Here is a 13445-nt window from a genome sequence, read left to right on the forward strand (position 1 = left end):
ATTCACTGATACTTTCAATAGTATATGAACACCATACCTTGACTGTTTAAATGCCTCTAACTGTGACATTCTGCAATTTGGTATGACATTGTGTTCCTACAGCTGCATTGATGACTCAGATAATCTCTCCCCAGTTTTTTATTGGTTTCTATTGTTTCAATTGATCATTTGGATCTGTGATACGGTGCTCTGAGCTTGACAGCTTATGTATAATTTTGCTTTTGTTGTATACTCCTCAGTGAGTGTCTGTTACTATTCTGTAATGTGTTGAAAGCTTAATAAAAAATATATACATTAGCCACGAATTCATAGTGTACACACTACAGGAACTCTACAGTTAAATGTCTAACTCAGGAGCCTTGCAGTACAGATCGTACAGAAAACACCTCCTCACTTGTGTTATGGTACATCACTCACTGAGCAACACCTTAGTTACAGAACATAAATTAAAAAAAAAGGGCCAACTTCATATACATTTACATGTATGGCATTTGGCAGACACCCTTATCCAGAGTAACTTACATTTATCTCATTTATACAGCTGGGCAATTGAGGGTTATAAGCCTTACTCAGGGGCCTAAGGGTGGCAGCTTGGAGGCCCTGGGATTTAAACTCATGACCGTCTCATCAGTAGTCCAAAACTTTAACCACTAGTCTAGCATTTCCCCATTATAAACACTAAGCTAGCACTTCCCCCATGTAAACATTTCCTAAATTGACCATAATGAAACTATTTACAATTTCTCAACACTTTCAGGGTATCATTCATGATGACAAGAAAAGTAGCTGCTTTTTTTCAAAGATCTGCTTCAATATCTGTCATCACCATCTATTGCACTACACACAAGTCAAGGTACAAAACACTACATACATCAAACACTGCAAAGAAACAAAACGCTTTCATAAGTTTTTTCTTTCCCAATAAACTACTTGAAAAAGAAAAACCCAAAATAGATGAAAAAATATATTACACCATAAAATCAGTAACAAAGTTATTCTCCACACTGTACTGGTACCATCCAAAAACTGGACCAACAGCCAAGCGTATTTCTTTCACGACAAGTCATAAAACATTATGCTCGTTCATCAATACAACATACAATGTGCTACTGAACAGCATGACTAATATGATCACGCATCAGGAAGGTCATATCACAAGAACACACATTAGTCTAGTAATCAATACAGGAGTGCAGTTCATGTTCCTGCTCCATTGGTACAGTGATGTATATATTTAGCCCTGTAACTCCACACAGCTCTGTTCTGTTTGCTGCTGTTTAAACAACACAACAATCCCTCTTTTGTCTTATAGCATAAAATCCCAAACGCAAAGAAATACGTTCATCTAGGCCAAAGACAAAAGAAGAAGCAGCATGAAAGAGTAAAGGAGGAGAGACAGACAAGTTTGAGGAAAAACAGGGCTCAAGTCTGCCTGACAGAATGCATTTGCCATCTGTGCTGATGGTGTCAGCATCGATCAGAGGTAAAGGGGAGAAGATAAAAAGAGGGAGAGAGAAAAGATTCTCTGGACCACGCCGGTGGTTTGGATGTTTTTTCTGCTGCCCTTCAGTAAGGAACAAACCCAGCTCAGTTCTCAGGAGATCAGCATGTGCAAACGTAGGCATTTGTATAAAAGGCAGAGAAAGGATGAGAGACTAGAGGGGCAATAAATGAGCCAGTGCTCTAGTGTACACACAGGCACATGTGTATATACACAGAGACACACACACACACACACCTGTATACTAAAACATATCACAAAGCCCATGATTACACAGCTTTTTGCCAGCTGTTTCAGTGGAGCTCTATTCCCACACAAGACCAAGTCTATCAAGGGCACACAAATAAGTGCGCGCGCACAGACACATAAGTTTATAACAAAGCATATAAAGCCATGCTAAATATGCATCTTGTGCCTCATGTGACCCTTGTGGACAGATACGAGTTGAGATCTTCATCCGTTATACTCACAATATTTTGTATGACAAGATTAATTCTGCTGCACCAGCTTGGTTCGAAGGATGAATTGAGATGGATGATCACACATGCATGCGTACCTTGATCACACACGTGTGAGTAGTCTGGCAGAGAATCAATAGATAATCAAGACTCTGCTGCGAGTCGATCCTGCCTGGTGTGTGACAGCAGCGAGTGAGAACGTAAGAAAGAAGGGTTAAGTGGAGTCTGGCAGAGCAGGATATGATCCTGAGCACAAACACAACTTAGTTCAACCAAAATGGAGCCAATTGTGAAGGGCACAGTTACTCACATACACACACACAATCACAGATGCAGGATAGGAGTCTGACAGTCTGTGATTCTGGGGCAGTTTATTTGCAGACTGAGCTCTCCCATGACTAGAGGCTTGTCCCCATCTCTCTCACTCTGTGTCTCATACATGTGCAGAAACTCTGCTTAACAAGCCCTAGTCCAACATTACAGGACAGGAAATGGATTAATCGCCTCTCCTCCGCTTTGTCCACCTTCCATTTTGCTCAAGGCCACCCTTATAACGTTCACTGCTCATCGCTCACACACTGAGCCAAATTTCACAAGTTCTGGCACAAACACAACAAACTTCACTTTGAAGACTAATTCATATCCCATCAACTTGAAAAATAACTGCAGTCACAGTGACCACAATGAAGACAAGTCTATCATTATTATGGTGTGCATTAAGGCCATTGTCAAGGTCAAAGTGGTTTATTTGGGTTTACACACGGTGCCAAGATTTATAGTACATTGTGAAGAGCCAGTGGAAAAAGATGGAAGCAGGCTTGCCAGTGTAGTCTAGTAAAATCAATTGCTGAACGTCTTAAAGACAGGCCAGAGGTGTCAACGCTGACCTACATGCAGCGCTGCTGCTCAGAGAGGATGCTGATGGATTATTAGCCCTGGGAATGAGGGAAGTGATATCGTCTAGAAGTCAGCCCAGGAGCAGATAGCCTCAGTGACCGACATGCTTAACAAAATTAATACAAACGCACAACAATTACATTTAGAATAAATCTATATTCAATTCTAATCAAAACGGGTAAAGACCTAGCTCTTTCTGAAACACTTGAACTAGCTGAACAGTTAAGGTTGATGGTATCTAAAGTCTGTAACCTGGTGAACCTGTGTTAATGTCTTCATCAATAATGAATACATTACTTAAAAGCACTTCTGTACATGGCGTCTGCCAAATGTAAATGTAAATAGAAATGTAACTATCATGTGTCACCCGGATGAGGATGGGCTCTCTTTAAAGCGTGGTTCTTCTTGTGATATCTTTCTCTTGTTGTCTCAGGAAGCATCTCATTTCTATCTTGCGTTTATAGATCAACATAATGCCACATTGCACAACAGAACTGGTTATTTTAAACCACAATTTTGCAATGCTGTCATTTAAAAAAAAAGTTTGCCTTTCTGAAATGCTGTATAACTATGGAAATGTAAAAGCACCACCAAGCTGCCACTCTAACAAGCTAGGATATGTAAAGAAAAGAATTGTACTGTGCTGTAATATATAGATATGTTCCAAATCGTCATTTCATATAAATAATTCTATGTAGCAAATAAGTCATTATAAACATACAGTTCCCCAAGTGGCTTCTGGTCACTCTTCTGTCAGCAGGTCCACTCAAAGCCCTAGCTGGAGGAAGTGGACGTGTGACTGAAGTGCAGCCAACTGGAATCAAAAAGCATTGTGTGTGTGCCTGTCAATATCCTCCCCAATTCAGCCCTTGTCTTTCTTCTTAGTCGCATCTTCCTCTCTCTGATCTTCAAAGTCCACTAAGACATGTGTAGCTTGTGGTGTCCCCACCCTGCTCTGTCTCTCTCAGGCTGAGGGACAGATTTAATCTTCATAGACAAAAAAGAAATAGTGCACCTGTTAAGAGTTGGCTAATGAACAGGTGCAAACATACACACACACACACAACAGCACCGTATGTGTGTGTTTGTATGCGCATAATACTAAAAGATCAAAGACTTTTTACCTTCGGACCACCTGCCTATTGCAGTGAATCACCAGGACATGCAACTAACCAACCTACCCTTCACTTAACCGTCACTTGGATCAGACACACATTTAGATAAAGTTAAAATAGACTTCATTAACGACATTTTATTTAAGAACGACATCACTATGCACTGCACACAATCTGCATAAGTGATATACTCCGGCATCCCCCCAAAGTAATAAAACTATTACATTTACACCATTCACATCATATTGTTAAAACATATTTATACAGTATGAACATGCCATAAATAACAACCAAACATAAGCAGAGTAGCACATTTCTGAAGGGAAGAATGAGACTAAGTGTAAAGTAGATTGTATAGCAGATTGGGGAAAGCTAAAGTTTTGAAATGAGCACTAAAAATGCAAATGGTTGAAAGGAAAATGGAAAAATTACAATAAAACCTCAGATTCCTCTCTCTGGAGTAGCCTTTGAGTGCACAAATCGGCGCTGCTCATGCTCTTATCATGGAGCTCTTCATGAGCTGAAGCAGGTGTGTTAGGGTCCAGGAAACACTGCAGCACATTAGGCTCATTACAGCGCATTAGGCAAAATTACCCTCAGCATTTACTCATGCAGTTTTGCTTCACATATTACTCCACTCTTACTGAGAAAATGATTTCAACATGAAAAGCCATTTTCAGCCTTGGATGTGCTCATGCCTATTCATTTTAGCCAAAATACAAAATACAACAAATTCACATTCGCAGACCTTCACTAGTCCTCTCACTCACACTGCATTCAGCAGGGTCCAAGCACCACTTTCTCTAAATCTTGCGTTATTTTGGTATTTGCCCAATCTTTGAATGACAGGGACATTAAGGAGCAAGGGTATGAATACTATGAATGAGTTTGGAGGTCATTGCTCAACACTATAAAATCTATAAATCTGTATTACAAGCATTATCGGATTTAATATATAGGTCAAGTTCTAATTTTTCTCTGCCCTTCACTCTAGCCCATCAAACCCAGGTGTGTCCTCCAATGGTTTACAGCCAGCACTTTTTTATTAATAAGCACTAACCTGTGTGCACAGTACTGTTTGTTTTGCTTGACATTTCCTCCTGTCAAATCGCCTCAAGACGTCTCAAAGGTGCAATACACAATCATTTAACTGCATCTTTCATTCACAACCATCCAAACACAGACAGAATGAGGAGCAGCTTCTTCCTGCAGGCCATTCTGACCCTCAGCAAGCACAATAATCAGAACCTGGACTTGTCTACACAACAACAACTAACACTACCTCTGCTCTTTTGTTGTTTTTTACCCCTCGGCATATATTTCACCACAATTATTCACATCATATACCATGAACTCTATGCATAGATACATTTTTTCCACCCTATATTCATAGTTCTACCCTTTCGCATCTATATAATACACTATTTTATTGTTATATTCTTATGTTAACAGTATTAATATATGCATACATTTTTATTCCTATTGTTTTGATGTTCTAACGGTCAGTAAAGCATTTCACTGAAAATAATTCATCATTGCATCGACAAGTGTGTATTGAGATGTGCATGATACTGAAAGCCTTTCTAGCTGTTATTACATGCACTAAGAGAGATGAACTCTTACAAGAGAAAGAGATGGAGGATGATGGAGTGTGCATGTATAGAGTAACAGCATCTTAAAAAACCTGTTACTCCTCTTCCTTGCATTCTTTCTCAGCCGGTTACAAAACAATATCTCCTCAACCCCTTCACAACTGCCAAGCCTCAGAGCAGGGAGGAGGCCTGAGTGAGCACACAGCCACACACCAAGAGTAATAAGTCTCACTGTCCAAACTCCCAGAAACCTTTAGATGGGTAAACCACACGTGTTCCTCAGACAGTTGCCTGGGTAACTGCGAAAAACAGGGCAGTGTGACAAAAACCTCTCTCAGGATGTAGAGTGTGTGTGTGTGTGTGTGTTAGTGCCCAGTGTACTGTACACATGTGCGGGCGGACACACACAAACACACACGCACGCACACAGCCAGGATCCTATCACTCTAGGGCACTCAGTTTCCTGCTCCTGCAACACCACGACTCCCCACATTCAGTTGTTCTCTCTTCTCGTACCACTGATCCAACAAATCGGCTAATTAACAGCTTCCTGACTCAACATGGGTGTCCTAGAGAAGGGTAAACAGTGAAAGGCACAGAAACTCCAGGAACAGGGCTCATTGTGGCTGCTTTATTTTGTCTTATTAAGACACCTTTAAAGTTGCCATCTCTAAACATGTGAACTGAACAAGGGGATATTCCACTTCAAAACAAAAGTGCTGGAACACTGCATATCAGGAACTTACGAAAGTGGTCCAAGAAAGAAGAACCAGTGACCCAGGGACAGGGTCATAGGTGCCCAAGACTTAAAGATTTGTGTGATGAAAGCTAGGCTGGCTGATCCAATCACTCTGCATCGCTCTGGGCAAAGTTCTGCTGGGAAACCTGTGGACTTAATTATACTTTAACATTTACCACCAACATGAACATTGCTGAACACCTCTTCATAGCAAACAAATTCCCTAATGGCATTAGACTCTTTCAGCTGGATAATGCTTCCTGCCACATTGCAAAAATTGTTCAGGAATAGTTTAAGGTACAAAAGTTCAGTGTGTTGGCTTGGCCTCCAAATTCCCCAGAACTCAATAAGATCAAGCATCTGTGGGATGTGCTGGACAAACAAGTCTGATCCGTGTAGGCCCCACCTCACAACTTACAGGGCTTAAAGGATCTGCTGCTAACGTCTTGGTGCCAGATACCACAGCACACCATCAGAGCTCTTGTGCAGTCCATGCATCAACAGGTCAGAGCTGTTTTGGTGGCAGACGGTAGAACCTACACAATATTATGAAGGTGCTTTAATGTTATGGCTGATTAGTGTTCATATTGCAGGTTTCTACAAACTCAACAATGCACCATTTAGTAAACAATATATAGTGCCATCCTGTTACTCGCTGTGATTCTTAAACATGGGCAACAGTTCAGAGCATTTACCACATTCCATGTTCACACTAGCTTTACATAATCACTACATTAAAATGGCTCAGGCGCAAAATTAAAGCCTCCCATCAGTGTGCCAGATAAGCTCAAGGAAGCGTAATCTCTGCCAGTCTAACAACCTCAGTCTCCTTCCTGTAAGGAAGTCCTGTGAGAAACTAGTGTCCTGAGGGAAACCAGTGCAAGGCAGAGAAACTGAGCAGGAGAAAACCAGGGCCCCAATATATACGGACACGGCTAGTTCATCTGTTCCCACAGTCTCTTAAAGTGCAACACCCTGCTGTCCCCCAAAAGCCTTTCAGTCTTTTTCCACTGACACAGCTGTGTACTGGGAACTGAGAAAATTCTCTTCCTCCCATAAGCCATGCTGTTAGTGCTAAATCACTTAAGCAGAGACCTGACGGTCAGCAATGACAGCTCTACGCATGACAATAGGGACTAAATGACACTGGCCTGGATACATTCTGAACACACTAAGAGAACAAACCTTGAGCTTGCAACGATGATCTACATGAAGTGGAAGGGATTCTGCTTTGAAGCATTTCCTTTCAATGAATAGTGATGAGAGGGTCATCTTGGACAAATTAAAAAACAAATATTTGGATAGAGATAAAAGAATGGTGCTTGGACTTTTAGGATTCAGCTCTTCTGAGAAATAAAGAACATAGGCCATGCTGTCCTAGGAAACTATCCATGCCATGGTGGTGTGATATGGTTCTATGTGAAGCAGACAAATATCACCACAGAGATTTGCCAACAATTACAATTTATTATTAATGTTTTAAGGTTAATGTGAAGGAAAATCCACCAGATAAGTTAGTCATCACGTTGAAATAAACAAGCTAAGTGACTTGATTAAACATGATGAGCACAATTAGTCTTCAAATATCCAACATCTAGCATTTATTTTAGCGTTTTAGCAACACCACTTATACTTTCTAGCAGTGACGACATCCTCAGGAGGTTTGATCACGCTACATCGTTCAATTTAGTCATTTCTACTCGTTTGTAACTGGTTGAAATTTTTGTACAAGCAACAAGATCACATTTTTTGGGGGGAAATATAATATCCTGTTTTTCAGCGTATCATATAATTGTATATGTTATAAAAAATCACCCACTAGGCTTTCTTTTGTCTAAAGTTAATTAAAAAAAAACTACCAGCATAAAAGTTATGTCTCCCCACAAAAAGCTACACAATATAAATAATTGCACACTTGCCTTCATTAAATAACTGCAATTTTTTTCCTATTTTGTGAGTTACAGCCAGAACTGAGCTGGTTAAAAAAATTAATCCATGCTTTCTTATCCGAGAATTTGACAGCACTGTGGTATAAATAGGTTTGGCTTATAGTCAAACCATACACGTGTGTGAGGTCTCAGATACAATGTCTCCAGCGATCTAGTCTTCCTGCATGTGTAACAAAGCCACAGAAGAATATCTGTACGGGTTTTGGCAGAGATGGGGACACAGTGTATTCGTGTCACATAGTGAAAAAGAAACTGTACCACTGATCTGAGCTGCTGAGAGCCGATGGGAGAAAAACGTGATGCCAAATGCTTGTACAAATCCAGCCATAAAATTCATCATTCAGCTTTAAAGAGGCAGCCAACAATAACTTCACTGATCACTCCTCTGTTACACACACAGCATCTTTCACCTGCTTCACTGGAATAAAATAAACTCCTGCTGAAAGAAACACAGTCAACTTGTGTCACACACACACACACACACACACACTCAATAGTAAACAATAAAACAGAGCTGACTGATAATCCTACCAACGCTGTCCTTATGAAAATTTTAACAATAATGCAGACTTTTCCTGAAGTTTTGACATTATAAGGATTAACTACTAAGGAGTTACCACAGAACCTCAAATCCTTACCTCTAAGACAACTCGTCTCTTAAAGGGCAAAATCTATACAGCAATTCTGAGCACTTTTCACTGAAACTTCATATGAAATGAAATGGGGGAATAGAAGCCTTTATTATCGCCACATATACATTACAGCACAGTGGAATTTTTATCTTCGCAACTAAGGAGGAGGCTGGGGTTGGAGTGCAGGGGCAGCTATAATACAGTGGCCCTAGAGCAGAGAGGGTTAAGAGCCTTGCCCAAGGTCCCATGGCAGTTTGGCAGTGCTGGGGCTTGAACCCTGATCCTACAATCAACAACCACTCGAGCCATCACTGCCCCCACAGTCTTATATAAATAAGGTGTTCAACAAAGACACATCTGAGCTGACCATGAACAAATTTAAAAAAAAAAAAAAAAAAACAAACAAAAAAAAACAATCAACATTTCCATGCTCGTGTTTCAGTTCCGTATACCTTTTATAAAAGCCTATAAAAGCAATTAAGGGTTGAAAAAAAAAAAGCTGGCGAGTGCGAGTTAGCTTTGTTCTCTTTATTCCCATGAACATAGTGCAAGAAAAAAAATAAGACTTTGTTATCTGAATGAAGCATATTTTAATATAATGAGGTTTTCTGTTGAGAACCCAGCCATAGTTTGTAACGGTGTTAATTTAATAGACACTGTTTCATCAGCAACAAAGCTGTGTAAAGAGTTATTCTACAAATCACATAGAAATTTTTCCAAAGTTTATTAAGTATAAATCGATTTAAATAAATTCGATTCTGGAGAAATAAAGAACGAGTATATTTTCTGTTTTTGTTCCTAGCGAAATGTCGTTTATTTCCGTTCATTTTTTAGCTACTACAAATGTGACCGGAAAAAAAAGTACAGAGTTGAAAGCAGTATGTCAAACAGAATATGAAGACTCACACAATTCCCACACAGTCACTAGAGATCAAACACGAACACTACACTTGCCCTTGGTGAAACGTGTGTGTGTGTGTGTTCTGTAATAATAAAGGAAGGGGATATTTTAGGAGTCAGGAGATGGACCTCTATAATTAGAACTGAGACTGGAGTACATATGGCAGTCATTAGCCTTAGAGGACATGCATTTCCCAGCACTAAACTATATTCTGCTAGTCATACGCACTTTGGAAACGAAAATGAACAGACAAGAAAAGATGATGAAATTATTTTAGGAAATGCCAAGAACAGTCTGAGTGGCTAAACTTACATCTGAGCGTATCTAGAGCTTTTTCCAGATAGAGAGACAGACAGACAGAATACAGTGCAGAGGAATTCTTTCTTGCCATCTCCCAACTTTGGAGGTTGGGGTCGGAGCCCAGGGTCAGCCATGATACGGAGCCTCTGGTGTAGTGAGGGTTAAGGGCCTTGCTCAAGGGCCCAACAGTGGCAGCTTGGCAGTGCTGAGGCTTGAACCCTGATCAACAACCCAGATCTTTATCTGTGGCCGAACAGTCTGAATACAGCAGAGCTGGGTGAAAATTCTGCTTGCGAATACAACTAGAATCCAATCAATTTATCAAAATCCCTGCATAAAATCACCACACACCCCCTCCCTCTGAGAAAATGTTACAAACCATTCCAGATCCGTCCATCCAACTAGTATTCTACAAGATTGCGGTTTGCTAAAATGGACGTAATTGAGAGCTAGTTAACAAAGTGAAAACTCCACAAGCTCCACAAACTATGAGCTGAACTAGCGTTTGCTACTTGCTACATACAATATTTCTTTTTCCATTCATATGATAATGCTTAAAAGAAAAAAAATGTATGTATATATATATATATATATATATATATATATATATATATATATATATACGCTTCACATTCACATACATTTGGTGCACTTTAATTGCATCTAAACTCCAAGTCTGTTCCGCAGTGGCGAGTTCAGGGTACATCACAATTTGTACAGTCTATCTATCATTTTGTACAATTTATCTTAAAAACAAACAAACTTGAATTTACTCTGGGATCAATAAAGTCAATAAATAAAAAATCAATAAATATCTATCTATTTATTCTGAAACGTTTTGAATGACAAAAACAACCAACTCTGGATGATCAGCTAAACACAAATACTATATCCTTTGGGGCGCATGCAGATGGTGTAAAGGTACATTTACCTGACTGCACTATTATGTGCAGGATTCTCCCTCTCTCTCACACACACACACACACACACACACAATCAATCTACCAATCACCAGAGTGCTGAACAAGTGGCAGTAAATCTGGTTGGCCTTCTAATCGATAGCACTTAGCCCCTGCAGCCTTATTACACTATGACTTTCATCTCCTGCCCAATAAACACACAGACACAAACAAGAGCAGACACAAACAAAGAAACAGGAAGGAAGACGAGACTGCATACTGCACATGAGTGTATGCGTGAGCGTGCACTGTTACTGTGATTACAACAAAGAATATTCAGAGATCAGGAAGAGACATTTTTCTACAATATGCTGAACATTAAACATTTGCAGGAAAGAAGGAAGAGTAAACGAGGGAGGGAGAGAGGAAGGGAGGGAGGGAAGCATGATTAACAAAAGTCAGCAGTTTTGTGTTAAGGTGCAGTGAGACTGAGCAAAGTGAAGAAACAGAGAAAGGCACCATGCTGAGTCAGGTCTCGGAGACAAGAGAGCGAGACAGCTAAACAGATTAAGGAGGAGTTTGTTTCATTTCTGTCCCTTTACCATATTTAGGCAGAAAACACAACTAAAAGCACAGAAGAGTAACATACAGAATCTGATCTCTCACTTTATAGTAGTCTATGGACACACAGACAATAACACACAGACACAGAGTGCATGTGAGGCAGAACAACAGGGTGGGTTTGTTGTGATAAAAGTGAGCAAAAGACATTAGCAGCAGGATGAAATGAAAGACGGGTGCAACGTCCGTCTCGTCCGGAAGAGTATCTGGACACACAGCGCTTCCTGTAGCGGAAAGTAGAACTTCCTGTGCAGCTCCAGCCAACTGCCCGAGAGGAAATATGAACTTGTCCATCTGCAATTAAGCACCATGGCAACCGTGTACAAAGAGCGGGAAAATCGGAGGGTGGTGAACAGTAAACACTTGCCTGTTTACACACCCACCCCAGTTTAAAACTGAGCATACACAAACTCCATTAGAGATACAGCTCCTAGGTTTATATACACCTTGTAGAATCTACACACTGTTAATAATTCAACATTTAAAGGGATCATAAAATAAGTTGTATTCAGTGCTGTCCTGAGTAACCTGTTTACACATCAACCACAAGAAAAAAAAACACCTGAATTTAAACAAACAAACCAACAGCTCCAAAGTTTCCATACGCCTGATTCTTAAGAAAGCATCTTGTTACCTGGATGATCAGCAACTGTTTTTATGTTCTGTGATAGCTGTTCATGAGTCCCTTGTTCGTCGTGAGCAGTAAAACTGCCCGGTGTTTGCAGGAAAAGCCTCCGTCTTTTATTACCGAGCACAGCTGAGGGACTCGTACACAACATTTAGGGAGGGTAAAGTTTGAATGATGTAGAGTGTAAAGTGTTGTTTTGTTTTTCGATATTCTTCCTCCATTTAGTGCTTCATCATCCTCTTGAAGTTGCAGCGTATATGACGTGTTGGCTTCGATTATACAGGTAACAGCACACGGTATTAATAAACTGGTTTATATAAATTTGGATATATCTATTATGTAAATGACCCTAAAGACAGAATGCATGGTAAATATTGTTATGACCTCAACTCTAGGTTCCTACTTGGAATTTTTGTAGAGATTTTTTATCACACCCCCTCTAAGCGTTTCCTAGGAGAGACACACTGATGAACCTTTCAGACGGTGTACGGTGTGCTTGTGATGATACCTGGGACCAGCAGTGAGCGAGGATTCAGCTGAAGCTTTACACACAGAGGTCTGCTGCATCCCATCCTTCTCCTCCTTTTTGAAGAAGCTTTTAGCCTCCCGGGAGTCAGCGTCCACCTCTTTAGTAACCCTGTAGAGATGTGACGCACATTACTACAAGAACTTGAGCGACTGCACACAATTGTGCTAAACGTGCTAAAGCTATGTAAAAGACGGTGATTCAAGAACAAGTCATTTTTACTGACGTCTCGATGCATGCTCCGTAAGATGACGCGTGTGTCAGGTGCAAGTTCAGGGAGTCTACAGTGTCAGTTATGATAAAAAGCAAGATCACGTTTTGCACTGATGCAGAAAAATACTGCAGCATTATGCTCTGTAGCTCTTTAAGTGACCATATGGTTTGTGCACACAACACCTTCCCATGGGTCACTATGTCAGTGTGGATGCCGACAGGTCTACAGTCTGATGCTGTATGTGGTTTAGTGGTGGGAGCTGAAACCTTCAGTTATATATAACGGTGAAATTAAAGAAAATTTAGATATCTGCTCTCTCTCTCTTTCTCTCTCTCTCAATTGTTCATTAATAAGATGCCCCCTCCTGTTATCATTAAAAGACCAGATATACAGATTAAAGAGCTGAATATATGAATATGGTCCATTGTGCTTACATTCGTCTTGCTTTCAGAATGATTAAAAAGGAGTGTCCT

The 13445-nt window shown here is 40.3% G+C and overlaps 1 protein-coding gene across 1 annotated transcript in view; it reads right to left on the reverse strand.

The window, feature by feature from the left end:
• cfdp1 (craniofacial development protein 1) overlaps positions 1-13445 on the reverse strand; it is a 28665-nt gene that overhangs the window by 8442 nt on the left and 6778 nt on the right. The window contains exon 5 of the mRNA XM_060877844.1: positions 12741-12869. Within this exon, the coding sequence (XP_060733827.1) occupies positions 12741-12869 (129 nt within the window). The remainder of the gene's footprint in view (positions 1-12740; positions 12870-13445) is intronic.

Source organism: Tachysurus vachellii, chromosome 9 (genome assembly GCF_030014155.1).
Source record: "Tachysurus vachellii isolate PV-2020 chromosome 9, HZAU_Pvac_v1, whole genome shotgun sequence".
Taxonomy (NCBI): Eukaryota; Metazoa; Chordata; class Actinopteri; order Siluriformes; family Bagridae; genus Tachysurus; species Tachysurus vachellii.